Source organism: Mustelus asterias, chromosome 6 (genome assembly GCF_964213995.1).
Source record: "Mustelus asterias chromosome 6, sMusAst1.hap1.1, whole genome shotgun sequence".
NCBI lineage: Eukaryota > Metazoa > Chordata > Chondrichthyes > Carcharhiniformes > Triakidae > Mustelus > Mustelus asterias.
Genome location: NC_135806.1, coordinates 145,341,434 through 145,363,862, shown reverse-complemented (window position 1 = coordinate 145,363,862; position 22,429 = coordinate 145,341,434). Strand labels below are relative to the sequence as shown.

The following is a 22,429-nucleotide window of genomic DNA, read 5'->3' as shown; positions in this document are numbered from 1 at the left end:
GCCATCTCGGAGACATGGACAGAGCAGGGACAGGAATGGTTGTTGCAGGTTCCGGGGTTTAGATGTTTCAATAAGAGCAGGGAAGGTGGTAAAAGAGAGGGAGGTGTGTCATTGTTAGTCAAGGACAGTATTACGGTGGCAGAAAAGACATTTGATGAGGACCCGTCTACTGAGGTAGTTTGGGCTGAGGTTAGAAACAGGAAAGGAGAGGTCACCCTGTTGGGAGTTTTTTATAGACCTCCGAAAAGTTCCAGAGATGTAGAGGAAAGGATTACAAAGATGATTCTGGATAGGAGCGAAAGTAACAGGGTAGTTGTTATGGGGGACTTTAACTTTACAAATATTGACTGGAAAAGCTATAGTTCGAGTACTTTAGAGGGGTCAGGTTTTGTCCAATGTGTGCGGGAGGGTTTCCTGACGCAGTATGTAGATAGACCAACAAGAGGCGAGGCCACATTGGATTTGGTACTGGGTAATGAACCAGACCAGGTGTTAGATTTGGAGGTGAGCACTTTGGTGATAGTGACCACAATTCGGTTACGTTTACTTTAGCGATGGAAAGGGATAGGTATATACCACAGGGTATATATATATATATATATAAGTCCAGGAGGCAAGCTGTGGGGGTTACTGATAGTGTGACATAAACCCAAGATCCCGGTTTAGGCCGTCCTCACGTGTGTGGAACTTGGCTATCAGTTTCTGCTCAGTGACTCTGCGCTGTCATATGTTGTGAAGGCCGCCTTGGAGAACACTTAGCCGAAGATCAGAGGCTGAATGCCCGTGACTGCTGAAGTGTTCCCCAACAGGAAGAGAACACTCTTGCCTGGTGATTGTCGAGCGGTGTTCATTCATCCGTTGTCATAGCGTCTGCATGGTTTCCCCAATGTACCATGCCTCGGGACATCCTTTCCTGCAACGTATCAGGTAGACAACGTTGGCCGAGTTGCAAGAGTAGGTACCATGTACCTGGTAGATGGTGTTCTCACGTGAGATGATGGCATCCGTGTCGATGATCTGGCACGTCTTGCAGAGGTTGCTGTGGCAGGGTTGTGTGGTGTCGTGGTCACTGTTCTCCTGAAGGCTGGGTAGTTTGCTGCGGACAATGGTCTGTTTGAGCTTGTGCAGTTGTTTGAAGGCAAGAAGTGGGGGTGTGGGGATGGCCTTGGCGAGATGTTCGTCTTCATCAATGACATGTTGAAGGCTCTGGAGGATGCAGGACGCAGACCAGCTGCGAAACTCTGCCAAAGCAGACGAGACAAAGGAACTACGCCATCTACATGCACACCAAGAACAGGAAACTTGAGAAACTCGACATCACCACCAGCAGCAACCAAGCCTCCCCCGGTACCACAGTAGAAAACAGTACCACTGCAGGGAAGTCCATTGTCAACTTGTCCGACTACACACTTCAACCAGATGAACTCGAAGTTCTCAGCCAAGGTCTCAATTTCTGTCCCACCACCAAAATAGACCCCATCAGTCTCGCAGCAGACACAGAGGAATTCATCAGGCGAATGAGGCTGCGGGAGTTCTTCCACAAGACCCAAGAGGCCAACAGCGAACACAATGAGACAGCCAATGAACCGGAACAGCCGACAGAGAGAGCGCAGTGCAACCGAAGAGGAAAGAGTCGAATTGGACTCCTCCGGAAGGCCGCTGCCCTCGACTTGACACGTATGCCCAAGCCATCAGGAGGTGCGTCAACACCAAATTCATCAGCTGCACTCAGAAGACAACCCCGAACATCCCCCAAGCACAACGCAACGCCATCCTCGCTCTCAAGACCAACCGCAACATTGTCATCAAACCAGCAGACAAAGGAGGGGCCATCGTCATACTGAACAGAACGGATTACTGCAAAGAAGTGTACCGACAACTCAACAACGAGGAACACTACAGACAGTTACCCACAGATCCGACCAAAGAACACACCCGTCAACTCAACACTCTGATCAAGACCTTTGATCCGGACCTTCAGAGCACCCTCCGTGCTCTCATCCCATGTACTCCCCGCGTTGGAGATCTCTACTGCCTCCCGAAGATACACAAGGCAAACGCACTCGGCCGTCCCATCGTATTGGGCAATGGGACTCTGTGCGAGAACCTCACCGGCTATGTCGAGGGCATCCTGAAACCCATTGTACAAAGAACCCCCAGCTTTTGTCGCGACACTACGGACTTCCTACAGAAACTCAGCACACATGGAGCAGTTGAACCAGGAGCACTCCTCGTCACAATGGATGTCTCGGCACTCTACACCAGCATCCCCCACGATGATGGCATTGCTGCAACGGCCTCAGTACTCAACGCCGACAGCTGCCAGTCTCCAGATGCAATTTTACAACTCATCCGCTTCATCCTGGACCACAATGTCTTCACCTTCAACAACCAGTTCTTCATCCAGACACACGGAACAGCCATGGGGACCAAATTCGCACCTCAATATGCCAACATCTTCATGCACAGGTTCGAACAAGACTTCTTCACCGCACAGGACCTTCAACCGATGCTATACACTAGATATATCGATGACATTTTCTTCCTTTGGACTCATGGTGAACAATCACTGAAACAACTACATGATGACATCAACAAGTTCCATCCCGCCATCAGACTCACCATGGACTACTCTCCGGAATCGGTTGCATTCTTGGACACACGCATCTCCATTAAGGACGGTCACCTCAGCACCTCACTGTACCGCAAGCCCACGGAGAACCTCACGATGCTCCACTTCTCCAGCTTCCACCCTAAACACGTTAAAGAAGCCATCCCCTACGGACAAGCCCTCCGTATACACAGGATCTGCTCAGATGAGGAGGATCACAACAGACACCTCCGGACGCTGAGAGATGCCTTCATAAGAACAGGATATGGCGCTCGACTCATCGATCGACAGTTCCGACTCGCCACAGCGAAAAACCGCACCGACCTCCTCAGAAGACAAACACGGGACACGGTGGACAGAGTACCCTTCGTCGTCCAGTACTTCCCCGGAGCGGAGAAGCTACGGCATCTCCTCCGGAGCCTTCAACATGTCATTGATGAAAATGAACATCTCGCCAAGGCCATCCCCACACCCCCACTTCTTGCCTTCAAGACGTGCCGGATCATCGACACGGATGCATTGGCAGGGCGGCACGGTAGCACAGTGGTTAGCACTGCTGCTTCACAGCTCCAGGGTCCCGGGTTCGATTCCCGGCTTGGGTCGCTGTCTGTGTGGAGTTTGCACATTCTCCTCGTGTCTGCATGGGTTTCCTCTGGGTGCTCCGGTTTCCTCCCACAGTCCAAAGATGTGCGGGTTAGGTTGATTGGCCATGCTAAAATTGCCCTTTAGAGTCCTGAGATGCCGAGGTTAGAGGGATTAGCGGGTAAATATGTAGGGATATGGGGGTAGGGCCTGGGTGGGATTGTGGTCGGTGCAGACTCGATGGGCCAAATGGTCTCTTTCTGCACTGTGGGGTTTCTATGATTTCTATGATGCCATCATCTCACGTGAGAACACCATCTACAAGGTACACGGTACATACTCTTGCAACTCGGCCAACGTTGTCGACCTGATACGCTGCAGGAAAGGATGTCCCGAGGCATGGTACATTGGGGAGACCATGCAGACGCTACGACAACGGATAAATGGACACCGCTCGACAATCACCAGGCAAGAGTGTTCTCTTCCTGTTGGGGAGCACTTCAGTGGTCACGGGCATTCAGCCTCTGATCTTCGGGTAAGCGTTCTCCAAGGTGGCCTTCACGACACACGACAGCGCAGAGTCGCTGAGCAGAAACTGATAGCCAAGTTCCGCACACATGAGGACGGCCTCAACCGGGGTCCTGGGTTCATGTCACACTATCAGAAACCCCCCACAGCTTGCCTCCTGGACTTGCAGAATCTCACTGGCTGTCCTGTCTGGAGATAATACACATCTCTTTAACCTGTGCTTAATGCTCCCTCCACTCACATTGTCTGTATCTTTAAGGCCTGGTTGGCTGTAGAGATTCGCATTCTAATCAGTATTCTGTAACTTGATTTTGTGTCTCTGTGCCCTGTTTGAGAGCAGATATCCACTCCATCTGACGAAGGAGCAGCGCTCCGAAAGCTAATGGCGTTTGCTACCAAATAAACCTGTTGGACTTTAACCTGGTGTTGTTAAAACTCTTACTGTGTTCACCCCAGTCCAATGCCGGCATCTCCTCATCATAGCTGTGAGAAGACAGAGGGTGGTGGTTGATGGCAAATGTTCATCCTGGAGTTCAGTTACTAGTGGTGTACTGCAAGGATCTGTTTTGGGGGCACTGCTGTTTGTCATTTTTATAAATGACCTGGATGAGGGCGTAGAAGGATGGGGTAGTAAATTTGCGGATGACACTAAAGTCGGTGGAGTTGTGGACTGTACAGAAGGTTGTTGCAGGTTACAGAGGGACATAGATAAGCTGCAGAGCTGGGCTGAGGGGTGGCAAATGGAGTTTAATGCGGAAAAGTGTGAGGTGATTCACTTTGGAAGGAGTAACAGGAATACAGAGTACTGGGCTAATGGTAAGATACTTGGTAGTGTGGATGAACAGAGGGATCTGGGTGTCCATGTGCCTAGATCCCTGAAAGTTGGCACCCAGGTTAATAGGGTTGTTAAGAAGGGGTGCGGAGTGTTCGCTTTTATTGGTAGAGGGATTGAGTTTCGGAGCCATGAGGTCATGCTGCAACTGTACAAAACTCTGGTGCGGCCGCATTTGGAGTATTGCGTACAGTTCTGGTCGCCGCATTATAGGAAGGATGTGGGAGCATTGGAAAGGGTGCAGAGGAGATTTATTAGGATGTTGCCTGGTATGGTGGGAAGGTCTTTTGAGGAAAGGCTGAGGGACTTGAGGTTGTTTTCGTTAGAGAGAAGAAGGTTAAGAGGTGACTTAATAGAGGCATACAAGATGATCAGAGGATTAGATAGGGTGGATAGTGAGAGCCTTTTTTCTCGGATGGTGATGGCTAGCACGAGGGGACATAGCTTTAAATTGAGGGGTGATAGATATAGGACAGATGTCAGAGGTCGGTTCTTCACTCAGAGAGTAGTCAGGGCGTGGAATGCCCTGCCTGCAACAGTAGTGGACTCGCCAACATTAAGGGCATTTAAATGGTTATTGGATAAACATATGGATGATATTGGAATAGTGTAGATTAGAGGGGCTTTAGATTGGTTTCACTGGTCGGTGCAACATCGAGGGCCGAAGGGCCTGTACTGCGCTGTAATGTTCTATAATGTTCTATGTTCTATATCCGTGCAGGATAGGTAAAATTCACTTTCTGGGATTCCAGCTGTGATTATGCCACAGCAGGAATTCATACCTTGAGTTAGCACCAACTGCTTCCTGTGGCAGCGAGTTCCACAATTCCACCATCCCATCTATGAACAGGTGTTTCCTCACCTGACCTCAATGGCCTGGCTCTGATTCTAATCTCATTCCCTTTGTCCTAAACACTCACCAGAAAAAATCCTACAAAAATGCACAACGCCTGAACCTCCTCCATTCCCAAGGATTTAATTCTTATTTATGTAATAATAATCTCATAATCAAACTCTTTGAGCTATTCTGATAAATCTATGTTACATCCCTTCCAAGACCAAGATAGGGCACGGTGGAACTGTCACTGGGCTGGTAATCAAGAGGCCCCAGGCTGATGCTTTGGGGACATGGGTTCAAATCCTACCACAGTAGCTGGTGAAATTCAAATTCAGTAAAAATCTGGAATTGAAAGCTGTGACAGCTATTATCGATTGTTGTAAAAACCCATCTGATTCACAAAATGTCCTTTTAGGGAAGGAAATCTGCCGTCCTTATCTGGTCTGGCCTACACAATATACAATAAATGGCAGAGTCATCAGGAGTATAGAAACACAGAGGGACCTAGGTGTGCAAGTCCACAAATCCTTGAAGGTGGCAACACAGGTGGAGAAGGTGGTGAAGAAGGCATATGGTATGCTTGCCTTTATAGGACGGGGTATAGAGTATAAAAGCTGGAGTCTGATGATGCAGCTGTATAGAACGCTGGTTAGGCCACATTTGGAGTACTGCGTCCAGTTCTGGTCGCCGCACTACCAGAAGGACGTGGAGGCGTTAGAGAGAATGCAGAGAAGGTTTACCAGGATGTTGCCTGGTATGGAGGGTCTTAGCTATGAGGAGAGATTGGGTAGACTGGGGTTGTTCTCCTTGGAAAGACGGAGAATGAGGGGAGATCTAATAGAGGTGTACAAGATTATGAAGGGTATAGATAGGGTGAACAGTGGGAAGCTTTTTCCCAGGTCGGAGGTGATGATCACGAGGGGTCACGGGCTCAAGCTGAGAGGGGCAAAGTATAACTCAGACATCAGAGGGACGTTTTTTACACAGAGGGTGGTGGGGGCCTGGAATGCGCTGCCAAGTAGGGTGGTGGAGGCAGGCACGCTGACATCGTTTAAGACTTACCTGGATAGTCACATGAACAGCCTGGGAATGGAGGGATACAAACGATTGGTCTAGTTGGACCAAGGAGCGGCACAGGCTTGGAGGGCCGAAGGGCCTGTTTCCTGTGCTGTACTGTTCTTTGTTCTTTGTACACGTGTCTCTGGACCCATTGCATTGTGGTTGAGCCTTAACTGCCCTCTGAAATGGCCAGGCAAGACGCTCACTCAGTTCAAGGGCAATAAGGATAGGTAATAAATGCTGGGCCAGCCAGCGACTCCCATGTCCTGTTAAAAAATAAAGACATTTTTTCTGGTGCTGAGAACTCTGTGTTCTCTTGGTTAATTAGAGATGGACAGTGAATACTGGCCTAACCAGCAAAACCCACATCCCTTTGTGCAGCTTTTGTAGAACTTCCTTCCCTTTATGTTCCAATCCTGGAGGAGATGTCCAGGTAAAGGAGCAAGAAGGGAAGGAGTGTGAAGGTATGAGGTGGGGGGGAGGCAAATGTGCAATTTGGAGGTTTGCAGTCATCAGCGTAAAAAGTACGTTTTGATTTTTGCACAGATGGAGAAACAGTGCCTGTAGAGATCTGAGCAAGCAGCTAACAGACTTTCAGAATGATTGGATTGTTCCTTCACTCTGTCTACAGGAGGAAGCCACTATCTGCTCTTTGATGAAATTTCGCACGTACTTCACGAGGGTGGACATGATGTGAACATGTTGGTGCAGACCGGTAACCCCAGAATCAAGGGTAGGTCTACCCTCTCACTCATCTTTCTCTATATGTTACATAGCTCCTGGTACTTAAGACAGTCATCAGTCAGTCTTGGTCTAGACCTGGGTTCGGATCCCACCATGGCAGATGGTGAAATTTGATTCCAATAAAATCTGAAATTAAAAGTCTACTGATGACCAGGAAACCATTGTCGATTGTCGGAAAACCCCAGCTGGTTCACTAATGTCCTTTAGGGAAAGAAATCTGCCGTCCTTACCTGGTCTGGCCTACATGTGACTCCAGAGCCACAGCAATGTGAAATGTCCTTTGAAAAGCCTTGGAAACTCTGTTCAAGGTCAATTAGAGATGGGCAATGAATGGGGACCCAGCCAGCGATGCCATGTCCCATCCTGTTTGCAGCAAGCCTCTGACCTTTTTCTGATAGTTTGGGACTTCTCAAGGCTTGGCTATCTCACTTTCTATCTTCATTCATCAATCGCTTACTGTTCACGCACTCTGTTCTTTGCCGATGATTCGACTATATCGCGATTCAGATTGGACATACTGGGCTGATTTTTGTGTGTGACACAATGTGTGGTGCAGGTGGAATCCTGTCTATTTCCTGTTTGGCCATATTTGGGGCCCTTGTCCAGAGATCGGCATGGTAGCATAGTTGTTAGCACTGCTGCCTCACAGCGCCAGGGACCCGGGTCCAATTCCCGGCTTGGGTCATTTTCTGTGTGGAGACTGCACATTCTCCCGTGCCTGTATGAGTTTCCTCCGATGCTCCGGTTTCCTTCCACAGTCCGAAAGATGTGCTGGTTAGGGTGCATTGGCCTAAATTCTCCCTCAGGTGCTGGAGTGTGGCGACTAGGGGATGTTCACAGTAACTTCATTGCAGTGTTAATGTAAGCCTACTCGTGACGAATAAATAAACTTTAAAAAACTAGTCGGAAGCTTTGTTAGAATTGATGTGCTGTATTTTATTGAATGTCAAAGAACAAAGAACAAAGAACAATACAGCACAGGAACAGGCCCTTCGGCCCTCCAAGCCCATGCCGCTCCCTGGTCCAAACTAGACCATTCTTTTGTATCCCTCCATTCCCACTCCGTTCATATGGCTATCTAGATAAGTCTTAAACGCTCCCAGTGTGTCCGCCTCCACCACCTTGCCCGGCAGCGCATTCCAGGCCCCCACCACCCTCTGTGTAAAATATGTCCTTCTGATATCTGTGTTAAACCTCCCCCCCTTCACCTTGAACCTATGACCCCTCGTGAATGTCACCACCGACCTGGGGAAAAGCTTCCCACCGTTCACCCTATCTATGCCTTTCATAATTTTATACACCTCTATTAAGTCTCCCCTCATCCTCCGTCTTTCCAGGGAGAACAACCCCAGTTTACCCAATCTCTCCTCATAACTAAGCCCCTCCATACCAGGCGACATCCTGGTAAACCTCCTCCGTACTCTCTCCAAAGCCTCCACGTCCTTCTGGTGGCGTGGCGACCAGAACTGGGCGCAGTATTCCAAATGCGGCCGAACCAACGTTCTGTACAACTGCAACATCAGACCCCAACTTTTATACTCTATGTCCGGTCCTATAAAGGCAAGCATGCCATCATGTTCAGGAAGATTGTTGGGAAAAGTGCCTTAGGGTGGACTATTGGTGGGGCAGTCCATTATAGGGTTAAATGTCAAAGTTTTGACTTCTTTTCGTAGCAATGTACAGAGGGCTTTCTGGTTCTGCTAAAAGATGATGGACTTTTGGGCCTCTCTGATTATTCCGTTCCCACCCACGATGGTTCCTGCCATGGTTGGAACTGGAAATTCCCAGCCATTGAATATTTACATCAAACAAGGATGCCTTTCAGTCTGTGCCAGCTGCAGATAGGTATCTGATCTCATCGCATTTGCCCAGCTCTTGATTGCAGCTTTATAGGTTTCAGCACTTCAAATGTTTATCGAACATTTATTTTTACATGCAGTGTGTGTTTCTATCTTTACAATCCTTTCAGACAGTGAACTGTAGACCATCTCTACACTCTGGGTGCAAGATTTCCCCTCTCCTTGGTTGCTGAGTTCTTTTAAATAAGGAAATAGGTGATTCCGAGTCACTCTATCGAGATATTCAATTTGCTTCAATTAAATCTTCCCTCGGCCTCCTATGTTTCAAGGAAAACAACCTCAGTCTGTCCAATCTTTCTCATCGCTAACCTTCTCCATAAATCACCTCTCAACCTCTCTCGAATGATCACATCCTTCCTGTAAGTCAGTGACCGGAGCCATATGCAGTATTCTAGCTGTGATCAAGCTAGTGTTATATACGGTTTGAACATAATCCTACTTCTCTTTATTCACCGAGGGATAGAACATATCACATGAATCTTCTTAACTACCTTACCGGTTTATGTTGCTGCCTCCAGGGATCTGTGCACATGTGCGCAAAGGTGCCTCTCACAAGGCAATTCTCAACATCCGACCATTTCTTGTTTGTTCCTTCATCTTGTTTATCCCTCCCCAAGTGCATTACCTCACACTTCTCCGCACAGAATTCCATTTGCTACTTTTCCACCCACTTGTCTGGTCTATTGATATCTTCCTGCAGTTTGCAGCTTTATTCCTCATGATCAGCTGCACAGTCAGTTTTTCCATCATCTGCAAACTTCTTATTCATGCCTCCGATATTTAAATCAAAATAATTGATAATATTACAAACAGCATGGATGGAATTTGAGTGGAAACGGCCTTCCAGTCACACAAAACCTTTCACTTTCTGCCTCTCGGCCAAATTAAATTCACCAGGTTACTTCCCTGAGGTCCCAAGGCCCCTTCCTTGGTGAGTTTTCTTTCTCCCTGCCCTTACTTTTGCTTTGCTGCTCTCTACTCTTTTATCCAGGGGTGATTCTCTGCCAGATGTGTGTTATGGGGGAAGGGTTAGATGTGGCAGGCTGCCTGAGGGGTGCCCTGTGCTCTCCTGCCGGTATCCATTCCACCACATCTGTGCACAGAGGTGAAATGACCTGGGGCTGATAGATATTGTGCTGGGAAATGCTCCTCTCACACAAGTTGGGTGATGGACCAAGATCGGCAGGGGAGTCCCAGCACTCAGGATCACCTGTACCTGTTGTCAGGTTTCAGCTTTTAAAGGCGCTCTGCATTTTTCTGACCGTAACAGGTGTAAACTACGCTGGGAGAAACAACAGTTACCGAATCACATTGTGGTCAGCAGGTGATGAATACCTGTCCAGCTACAACAAATGGTTCCTGGAGCAGCAGAAATTGTTCTTTCAGGGGAAGTATGATTGTTAATTATAATATACACAGGGGCTGTTGTTCCCATTATATCTCCAGTCTCTTCATAGAACTGTCCCATTCCTGTTACCATTCTAGTAAATTTTTTCTGCACCCTCTTTACTGCCATAAGATCCCTCCTGAAATATGACCCACAAAACTGGACAGCAGGCTCCAGCTGTGTTCCGTATAACTGTCTCTCCTTTGTACTCCAATCATCTTTTCCTGCACTATGAATAGATGTATTCAGAAGTACAACCATTCTTGTTCATAACAATAAAATGCTGCATGTGTGGAGAGAAAAAGAGTTTGAATTGAACATTTTAGGGTGGCACAGTGGTTAGCGCTGCTGCCTCACCAGGGGCCTGGGATTGATTCCCGGCTTCAGTCACTGTCTGTGTAGAGTTTGTACGTTCTCCCCGTGTCTGCGTGGGTTTCCTCCGGGTGCTCCGGTTACCTCCCACAGTCCAAAGATGTGCAGGCTAGATGGATTGGCCATGCTAAATGTGCGGGGTTATGGGGATAGGGAGGAAGGGAGGGCGAGGGTGGGATGATCTTTCAGAGAGTCAGTACAGATTTGATGGGCCGGAGGGCCTCTTCCTGCTCTGTAGGGATTCTATGGTACAGATCGTGATCTTGCATCAGAAATGATTGATAGTTGATATGAAATGAGAGAGAAGTGGGCAGGTCCAGGTGATGCCTGGCAGAAATAAAAGGAAAAGAAGGTAAAAGAAGATTTAAAGAAGGTAATGTGACTAATGGGGTAATCAAGAAGGTGGATGAGGGCAGTGGAGTTGACATTGTCTACATGGACTTTAGCAAGGCCTTTGACAAGGTACCGCATGGTAGGTTGTTGCATAAGGTTAAATCACACGGGATCTAGGGTGAGGTAGCCAATTGGATACAAAATTGGCTTGATGACAGAAGACAGAGGGTGGTTGTAGAGGGTTGTTTTTCAAACTGGAGGCCTGTGACCAGCGGTGTGCCTCAGGGATCAGTGCTGGGTCCACTGTTATTTGTCATTTATATTAATGATTTGGATGAGAATATAGGAGGCATGGCTAGTAAGTTTGCAGATGACACCAAGAATGGTGGCATAGTGGACAGTGAGTTGGGATGTCTTGTTGAAGTTGTACAAGACATTAGCAAGGCCTACACTTGGAATACTGTGTACAGTTCTGGTCACCCTATTATAGAAAGGATCTTATTAAACTAGAAAGAGTGCAGAAAAGATTTACTCGGATGCTACCGGGGCTTGATGGTTTGAGTTATAAGGAGAGGCTGGATTGACTGGGACTTCTTTCTCTGGAGCGTAGAAGGCTTAGGAGTGAACTTATAGGGGTCTAAAAAATAATGAGGGGCACAGAACAAAGAGCAAAGAACAGTACAGCACAGGAACAGGTCCTTCAGCCCTCCAAGCCTGTGCCGATCATAATGCCTGCATAAACTAAAACCGTATGCACTTACGGAGTCCGTATCCTTCCATTCCCATCCTATTCATATATTAATCTAGCTGCCCCTTAAATGCCGCTATCGTACCTGCTCCCACCACCTCCCCAGGCAGCGCGTTCCAGACATTCACCACCCTCTGTATAAAAAACCTGCCTCGCACATCTCTAAACTTTTCCCCACGCACCTTGAACCTAGGTCCCCTAGTACTTGACTTTTCTACCCTAGGAAAAAGCTTCTGACTATCCACTCTGTTCATGCCATTCATAATCTTGTAAACCTCTATGAGGTCACCCCTCAGCCTCCGTCGTTCCAGTGAGAATAAACCAAGTTTCTCCAACCTCTCCTCATAGCTAATGCCCTCCAGACCAGGCAACATCCTGGTCAACCTCTTCTGTACCCTCTCCAAAGCATCCACATCCTTCTGGTAGTGTGGCGACCAGAATTGTACACAATATTCCAAATGAGGCCTAACTAAGGTTCTGTACAGCTGCAGCATGACCCGCCAATGTTTATACTCAATGCCCCGACCGATGAAGGTAAGCATGCCGCATGCCTTCTTGACTACCTTATCCACCTTGTTTGCCACTTTCAGTGACCAGTGGATATGTACGCCCAGATCTCTCTGTCTGTCAATACTGCTAAGGGTTCTACCATTTACTGTATAATTCCTACCCGCATTGAACATATAGAACATAGAACAGTACAGCACAGAACAGGCCCTTCGGCCCACGATGTTGTGCCGACCTTCATCTGAAACCAAGATCAAGCTATCCCACGCCCTACCATCCTGGTGGGCTCCATGTGCCTATCCAATAACCGCTTAAATGTTCCTAAAGTGTCTGACTCCACTATCACTGCAGGCAGTCCATTCCACACCCCAACCACTCTCTGCGTGAAGAACCTACCTCTGATATCCTTCCTATATCTCCCACCATGAACCCTATAGTTATGCCCCCTCGTAATAGCTCCATCCACCCGAGGAAATAGTCTTTGAACGTTCACTCGATCTATCCCCTTCATCATTTTATAAACCTCTATTAAGTCTCCCCTCAATCTCCTCCGCTCCAGAGAGAACAGCCCCAGCTCCCTCAACCTTTCCTCATAAGACTGACACTCCAAACCAGGCAGCATCCTGGTAAATCTCCTCTGCACTCTTTCCAGCGCTTCCACATCCTTCTTATAGTGAGGTGACCAGAACTGCACGCAATATTCCAAATGCGGTCTCACCAAGGTCCTGTACAGTTGCAGCATAACCCCACGGCTCTTAAACTCCAACCCCCTGTTAATAAAAGCTAACACACTATATGCCTTCTTCACAGCTCTATCCACTTGAGTGGCAACCTTTAGAGATCTGTGGATATGGACCCCAAGATCTCTCTGTTCCTCCACAGTCTTCAGAACCCTACCTTTGACCCTGTAATCCACATTTAAATTCGTCCTACCAAAATGAATCACCTCACATTTATCAGGGTTAAACTCCATTTGCCATTTTTCAGCCCAGCTTTGCATCCTATCTATGTCTCTTTGCAGCCTACAACACCCCTCCACCTCATCCACTACTCCACCAATCTTGGTGTCATCAGCAAATTTACTGATCCACCCTTCAGCCCCCTCCTCTAAGTCATTAATAAAAATCACAAAGAGCAGAGGACCAAGCACCGATCCCTGCGGCACTCCGCTAGCAACCTGCCTCCAGTCCGAAAATTTTCCATCCACCACCACCCTCTGTCTTCGATCAGACAGCCAGTTACCTATCCAATCGGCCAACTTTCCCTCTATCCCACACCTCCTTACTTTCATCATAAGCCGACCATGGGGGACCTTATCAAACGCCTTACTAAAATCCATGTATATGACATGCATTGGACCTGTCAAAACGCATTACCTCACTCTTGTCCGGATTCAACTCCATCTGCCATTTCTCCGCTGAAGTCTCCAACTGGTCTACAACTTGCTGTATCCTCTGACAATCCTCTTCACTATCCGCAACTCCACCAATTTATGTGTCATCTGCGAATTTACTAATCAGACTGGCTATATTTTCTTCCAAATCATTTATATATACTACGAACAACAAAGGTCGCAGAACTGATCCCTGTGGAACATCAATTCCCACTCACCTGAAGAAGGGGCTTGCAGCTCCGAAAGCTTGTGTGGCTTTTGCTACCAAATAAACCTGTTGGACTTTAACCTGGTGTTGTTAAACTTCTTAACATCGCTAGTCACAGCCTTCCATTCAGAAAAGCACCCCTCTATTGCTACCCTCTGTCTTCTATGGCCAACACAGTAAGAGTTTTAACAACACCAGGTTAAAGTCCAACAGGTTTATTTGGTAGCAAATGCCAAATAAACTTATTTGCTACCAAATAAACCTGTTGGACTTTAACCTGGTGTTGTTAAAACTCTTACTGTGTTTACCCCAGTCCAACACCGGCATCTCCACTTCTATGGCCAAGCCAGTTCTGTATCCATCTTGCCAGCTCTCCTGTCATCCCGTGTGACTTCACCTTTCATACCAGTCTACCATGAGGTACCTTGTCAAAGGCTTTCCTGAAGTCCATGTAGACAACATCCACTGCCTTTCCCTCATCTATTATTTTCGTCACTTCCTCAAAAAACTCAATCAAGTGAATGAGGCATGACCTCCTCTTCACAAAACCATGCTATCACTAATAAGTCCATTTGTTTCCAAATGTGAGTAAATCCTGTCCCTAAGGATCTTTTCCAATAATTTCCCTACCACTTACATAAAGCTCACCGGCCTATAATTTCCTGGACTATCCCCTGCTGCCCCTCTTAAACAATGGAACAACATTGGCAATCCTCCAGTCCTCTGGATAAGGTAAATAGTCAACATCTTTTCCCAAAGGTAGGGGAGTCTGAAACTACAGGATATGGATTTAAGGTGAGAGGGGAGAGATACAAAAGGGTCCAGAGAGGCAATTCTTTCACACAGAGGGTAAGGTGGGTATAGAGGGATATGGGCCAAATGCGGACAATTGGGATTAGCTTCATGGTTAAAAACTGGGCAGCATGGACTGGTTAGGCCGAAGGGCCTGTTTCCATGCTGTAAACCTCTATGACTCTATGACTTTAAATTGTCACAGTTGCCAGGCCGAGGGAAACTGGGGAGAAATTTGCTGCTTTTCTTTGGAAAAAGCGCTGCAAGATCTTTTACAGAGCTGACAGAATGAACCCCTGCAGCAGTGCGGCATTCCTTCACTACAGCACTGGACTGGAGGTGTAACAGAATCACAGAATTGTTACAGTACAGAAGGAGGCCATTCAGCCCACCAGCTCTCCAAACAAACACAATCACTTAGTGCCATTCCCCTGTCTTTTCCCTGTACCTCTGCACATTCGGGCTTGGGCTGATAAGTGGCAAATAACATGGAGCAGCATGGTGGTACAGTGGTTAGCACTGCTGCCTCACAGCGCCAAGGACCCGGGTTTGATTCCCGACTCAGGTCACTGTCTGTGTGGAGTTTGCGCATTCTCCCCGTGTCTGCGTGGGTTTCCTCCGGGTGCTCCAGTTTCCTCCCACCGTCTGAAAGACGCGCTGGTTAGGTGAATTGACCCAAACAGGTGCCGGACTTTGGCGACTAGGGGAATTTCACAGTAACTTCATTGCAGTGTTAATGCAAGCCTTACTTGTGACTAATAAATAACCTTTACTTTAACTTTACTTTAACATTCATTTTAAATGCTAAGACATGACCACCTCCAACAAGAGAGAATCTAACCACCTTCATCCCTGGCGAGAATCTAACCACCTTCATCCCTGGCGAGAATCTAACCACCTTCATCCCTGGCGAGAATCTAACCACCTTCATCCCTGGCCTCCTCCGCCCTTAGTTTTATTTTGAGAATGTTACCAAGTTTTTGTAACTGATGTCTTTTTTTTACAGAGAAACTTTCCATGGGTTTCTGGATTTTATGGGCCATTTAGCATTGCAGTGTGAGTGGATAATGGGTGACAATGACCTGATGAATTCTTTGAAAGCTGAACAGTTTGATATTGCAGTGATAGATGCATTCAACCCTTGCTCATTGCTGGTAGCGGAGAAGCTCCATCTACATTTTGTGGCTGTCCACTCGGGAAATTTTTGGAGTTGGTACTTGGCTGGACTACCAAGCCCACCGTCCTATGTTCCTGCAGCACACTCCCTGCTGACAGATCAGATGGGATTCTGGGGTAGACTGAAGAATTCCATAATCTTTCTAATCTCATTTTTATCGGAAAGGATGATCTTGGCAAAGTTCGATAAGGCCATCAAGACTTGCTTCCCAGTTGGATCTGAGCCCAGTCTCTCTGAGCTGTACCGAAAGGCTGAGCTGTCAATCTATAATACAGATTTCACCTTAGAGTTTCCCAGACCACTGCTACCTAATGTTGTGTATGTTGGAGGGTTACTTGCAAAACCAGCTAAACCAGTTTCCCAGGTACGTCTTTGTAATATCCAGTGTCTCATTGCATTTTCCCTCTTTCCAATCGCTCTCTCTGTCTGTCTTTTGGTTTTTCTCTATCTTCTCCCGTATAGAAACATAGGAAATAGAAGCACAAATGGAAGGGTAGAGTGTGGTGGAAATAATTTTTTGAGGTGTGTCTATTTCAATGCCAGGAGTATTGTGGGGAAGGCAGATGAGCTGAAGGCGTGGATTGACACATGGAAATATGACATTATAGCCATTAGTGAAACTTGGCTACAGGAGGGGCAGGACTGGCAGCTCAATGTTCCAGGGTTCCAATGTTTCAGGCGGGATAGAGGCAGAGGGATAAAAGGTGGGGGGGTGGCATTGTTGGTCAGGGAAAATGTTACAGCGGTACTCAGGCAGGATAGATTAGGGAGCTTGTCTACAGAGGCCCTATGGGTGGAGCTGAGAAACAGGAAAGGTATGACCACATTAATGGGCTTGTATTATAGACCACCCAATAGTCAGCGAGAATTGGAGGAGCAAATCAGCGGAGAGATAACTGACAACTGCAAGAAACACAAAGTTGTGATAGTAGGGGATTTTAATTTTCCACATATAGATTGGGACTCGCATACTGTTAAAGGTTTAGACGGGGTAGAGTTTGTAAAATGTGTTCAGGAGAATTTTCTACATCAGTATATAGAGGTGCCAACTAGAGAGGATGCGATATTGGATCTCCTATTGGGAAATGAGTTAGGGCAGGTGATGGATGTGAGTGTGAGGGAACACTTTGGATCCAGTGATCATAATGCCATTAGTTTCAACCTGATCGTGGATAAGGATAGATCTGGTCCTCGGGTTGAAGTTCTGAACTGGAAAAAGGCCAAATTTGATTAAATGAGAAGGGATAGTCACATGAGCAGCCTGGGAATGGAGGGATACAAACGATTGGTCTAGTTGGACCAAGGAGCGGCACAGGCTTGGAGGGCCGAAGGGCCTGTTTCCTGTGCTGTACTGTTCTTTGTTCTTTGTTCTTTGGATCTGGGAAGTGTGGATTGGCACAGGCTGTTTTCTGGTAAGGATGTAAATGGAAAGTGGGAGGCCTTCAAAGGAGAAATTTTGAGAGTGCAGAGTTTGTATGTTCCTGTCAGAATTAAAGGCAAAGTAAATAGGAATAAGGAACCTTGGTTCTCGAGGGAGATTGTAACACTGATTAAGAGGAAGAGAGAGTTGTATGAAATGTACAGGCAGCAAGGAACAGATCAGATGCTCGAGGAGTATAAAAAGTGCAAGAAGCTACTTAAGAGGGAAATCAGGAGGGCTAAAAGAAGACATGAGGTTGCTTTGGCAGACAGAGTGAAGGAAAATCCAAAGAGCTTCTATAGGTATGTTAGGAGCAAAAGGATAGTGAGGGATAAAATTGGTCCTCTTGAAGACCAGAGTGGTAGACTGCGTATGGAACCAAAAGAGATGGGGGAGATACTAAATGGTTTTTTTGCATCCGTATTTACTGAGGAAACGGGCATGGAGTCTACGGAAATAGGGCAAACTGGTAGGGAGGCCATGGAACCTTTACAGATTAAAGGGGAGGAGGTGCTCGCTGTCTTGAAGCAAATCAGAGTGGATAAATCCCCAGGACCGGACAGGGTATTCCCACGGACCTTGAGGGAAGCTAGTGTTGAACTTGCAGGGGCCCTGGCAGACATATTTAAAATGTCAGTATTCACGGGGGAGGTGCCGGATGATTGGAGGGTGGCTCATGTTGTTCCGTTGTTTAAAAAAGGTTCCAAAAGAAATCTGGGAAATTATAGGCCAGTAAGTTTGACGTAGGTGGTGGGCAAGTTATTGGAAGGTGTGATAAGGGATAGGATCTACAAATATTTGGATAGACAGGGACTTATTAGGGAGAGTCAACATGGCTTTGTGCGTGGTCGGTCATGTTTGACCAATCTACTGGAGTTTTTCGAGGAGGTTACCAGGAAAGTGGATGAAGGGAAGGCGGTGGATGTTGTCTACCTGGATTTCAGCAAGGCCTTTGACAAGGTCCCTCATGGGAGGTTAGTTAGGAAGGTTCAGTCGCTGGGTATACATGGGGAGGTAGTAAATTGGATTAGACACTGGCTCATTGGAAGAAGCCAGAGAGTGGTTGTGGAGGATTGCTTCTCTGAGTGGAGGCCTGTGACTAGTGGTGTGCCGCAGGGATCGGTGTTGGGTCCATTGTTGTTTGTCATCTATATCAATGATCTGGATGATAATGTGGTAAATTGGATCAGCAAGTTTGCTGATGATACAAAGATTGGAGGTGTAGTGGACAGTGAGGAAGGTTTTCAAAGCTTGCAGAGGGATTTGGACCAACTAGTAAAATGGGCTGAAAAATGGCAAATGGAATTTAACGCAGACAATTGTGAGATATTGCACTTTGGAAGGACAAACCAAAGAAGAACGTACAGGGTAAATGGTAGGACTCTGAAGAGTGCAGTTGAACAGAGGGATCTGGGAATACAGGTACAGAATTCCCTAAAAGTGACGTCACAGGTGGATAGGGTCGTAAAGAGTGCCTTTGGCACATTGGCCTTTATAAATCGGAGTATCGAGTATAAAAGTTGGAGTGTTATGGTAAGGTTATATAAGGCATTGGTGAGGCCGAATTTGGAGTATTGTGTACAGTTTTGGTCACCTAGTTACAGGAAGGATGTAAATAAGATTGAAAGAGTGCAGAGAAGGTTCACAAGGATGTCGCCAGGACTTGAGAAGCTGAGTTACAGAGAGAGATTGAATAGGTTGGGACTTTATTCCCTGGAGTGTAGAAGATTGAGGGGAGATTTGATAGAGGTGTATAAGATTTTGATAGGTATAGATAGAGCGAATGCAAGCAGGCTTTTTCCGCTGAGGCGAGGGGAGAAAAAAACCAGAGGGCATGGGTTAAGGGTGAAAGGAGAAAGGTTTAAAGGGAATATTAGGGGGGGCTTCTTCACGCAGAGAGTGGTGGGAGTGTGGAATGAGCTGCCGGATAAAGTGGTAAATGCGGGGTCACTTTTAACATTTAAGAAAAACTTGGACGGGTTCATGGATGAGAGGGGTGTGGAGGGACATGGTCCAAGTGCAGGTCAGTGGGACTAGGCATAAAATGGTTCGGCACAGACAAGAAGGGCCAAAAGGCCTGTTTCTGAGCTGTAATTTTCTATGGTTCTCTGGTTCAGGAGGAGGCCATTCAGCCCTTCAAGCCTGCTCCGTCATTCATTTTGATCATGGCCAATCATTGAATTCAATATCCTGATCCTCCCCCCACAATATCCCTTGATCCCTTTAGCCCCAAGAGCTGTATCTAATTTTTTCTTGCAATCAGACAATGTTTTGGCCTCAATTACATTCTGTGGGAGTGAATTCAACACATTCACCACTCTCTGGGTGAAGAAATTTCTCCTCACTTCAATTCTAAAAGCTTTACCCCGATCCTCAAACTATGACCTCGAGGAAGAAAATGTAACTGGTTTGATTCGTAAGTTTGCGGACGACACAAAGGTTGCTGGAACTGCAGATAGCAATGAGGACCGTCAGAGGATACAGCAGGATATAAATCGGTTGGAGACTTGGGCGGAGAGATGGCAAATGGAATTTAATCCAGACAAATGTGAGGTAATGCATTTTGGAAGGTCTAATACAGATGGGAAATATACAGTAAATGGCAGAACATTTAAGAGTATTGATAGGCAAAGGGATCTGGGTGTACAGATACACAGGTCACTGAAAGTGGCAATGCAGGTGGAGAAGGTAGTCAAGAAGGCATACGGCATGCTTGCCTTCATCGGCCGGGACATTGAGTTTAAAAATTGGCAAATTAGGCCGCACTTGGAATATAGTTTTCAATTCTGGTCGCCACACTACCAGAAGGATGTGGAGGCATTGGAGAGGGTACAGAAAAGATTTACCAGGATGTTGCCTGGTATGGAGGGCATTAGCTATGAGGAGAGGTTGGAGAAACTTGGTTTGTTCTCACTGGAACGACAGAGGTTGAGGGATGACCTGATAGAAGTCTACAAGATTATGAGGAGCATGGACAGAGTGGGTAGTCAGAAGCTTTTTCCCAGGGTGGCAGAGTCAATTTAAGGTGCGAGGGGCAAGGTTTAAAGGAGATGTATGAGGCAAGTTTTTTACACAGAGGGTGGTGGGTGCCTGGAACTCGCTGCTAGGGGAGGTAGTGGAAGCGGATACGGTAGTGACTTTTAAGGGGCATCTTGACAATAACATGAATAGGATGGGACTAGAGGGATATGGTCCCCGGAAGGGTAGGGGGTTTTAGTTCAGTCGGGCAGCATGGTTGGTGCAGGCTTGGAGGGCTGAAGGACCTCTTCCTGTGCTGTGATTTTCTTTGTTCTTTGTTCAAGTTCTGGACTCCCCCACCATTGGGAATATTCTTTCTGCATCTACCCTGTCTAACCCTGTTAGAATTTTATAAGTTTCTATGAGATCCCCTCTCACTCTTCTAAACTCCAGTGAATATAATCCTAACTGACTTAATCTCTCCTCATATGACAGACCTGCCATCCCAGGAATCAGCCTGGTAAACCTTCGCTGTAGTCTCTCTATAGCACGAACATCTTTCCTCAGATAAGGACACCAAAACTGCACACAATACTCCAGGTGTTAAACCAAAAGAGAAAATTCTGGAAAAGCTCAGCAGGTCTGGCAGCATCTGTGCGGAGAGGAAAGAGCTGACATTTAAAGTCCAGATGACCCTTTGCCAATGCTTTTGGTTTCAGATTCCAGCATCCACAGTAATACACTCCAGGTGTGGCCTCACCAACGCCCTGCACAATTGCAGCAAAACCTCCCTATCCCTATATTCAAATCCTCTCACTATGAAGGCCAACATACCATTTGCCTTCTTTACTGCCTGCTGTACCTGAGCGCTTAATTTCAGCGACTGATGCACGAGGACACCAGGTCTCGCTGAGTATCCACCTCTCTCAATTTACACCCATCCCAGTAATAATCTGTCTTCCTATTACTGCTCCCAAAGTGGATAACCTCACATTTATCCACATTATACTGCATCTGCCATGCAGATACCCACACACTCAGCCTGTCCAAATCACACTGAAGCATCTCTGCATCCTCCTCACAGCTCACCCTCCCACCCAACTTTGTATCATCTGCAAATCTGGAGATAATACATTCAGTTCCCTCTTCCAAATCATTAATATATAATGTGAACAGTTGGGATCCACTAGTCACTGACTGCCAATCAGAAAAAGACCAATTTATGCCAGCTCTTTGCTTTCTATCCATCTCAAAATATTACCTGCAATCCCATGTGTTTTAACTTTACACAGTAGTCTGTTATGTGAGACCTTGTTGAAAGCCTTCTGAAAGTCTAAATAAACCACACCCACTGGTTCTCCTCGGTCAACTCTACGAGTTACATCCTCAAACAATTCCAACAGATTCGTCAAGCAGGATATCCCCTTTGTCACTCCATGCTGACTTTGTCTGATTATACCACTGCCTTCCAAATGCTGAGTTATGAAATCCTTGATAATGGACTCCAGCATGGTTCTTTGTTCTTTCACTTCTCTCCAATTCTTCTTCATATTAATCTCTATCTCCAGTCCCTGGGTCTCAGTTGAGTCTCTCTTTGCTCTGTGATACGTTATAATGTTGTCTTTGTTCTTGTTAGGAACTGGAAGAATTCATATTGGCAGCTGGGGAGAATGGCTTTGTGATGGTGACTCTTGGTTCCATGCTTGCCTCTGTGAATGTGCCCATGGTGCTAAAGGAAATGAACCGTGCCTTCTCACAGCTCCCACAGGTGGTTATCTGGCGGCACTTGCACAGCCAATGGCCGAGTGATGTCCAGCCTGCCCCTAACATCAAGCTGGTGGATTGGCTCCCTCAGAATGACCTACTCGGTGAGATATTTTGCCTACAGACCATATTGATAGATATTTCCTTAGTTTTAGCTCAGGTTTGTGCAGCTTTTCACGTGCTGGGGGGAGGGGTGGGTGCTGGGGGGAGGGGTGGGTGCGGGGGGGAGGGGTGGGTGTGGGGGGGAGGGGTGGGTGCTGGGGGGAGGGGTGGGTGCGGGGGGGAGGGGTGGGTGCTGGGGGGAGGGGTGGGTGCTG

The 22,429-nt window shown here is 47.0% G+C and overlaps 1 protein-coding gene across 1 annotated transcript in view; it reads left to right on the top strand.

Moving 5' to 3' along the window:
- The window catches only part of LOC144495194 (UDP-glucuronosyltransferase 3A1-like), a 54,925-nt gene that overhangs the window by 9,174 nt on the left and 23,322 nt on the right, over positions 1 to 22,429 (top strand). The window contains exons 3-6 of the mRNA XM_078215227.1: positions 7,082 to 7,183; positions 10,324 to 10,444; positions 15,800 to 16,334; positions 21,985 to 22,216. Of these exons, the coding sequence (XP_078071353.1) occupies positions 7,082 to 7,183; positions 10,324 to 10,444; positions 15,800 to 16,334; positions 21,985 to 22,216 (990 nt within the window). The remainder of the gene's footprint in view (positions 1 to 7,081; positions 7,184 to 10,323; positions 10,445 to 15,799; positions 16,335 to 21,984; positions 22,217 to 22,429) is intronic.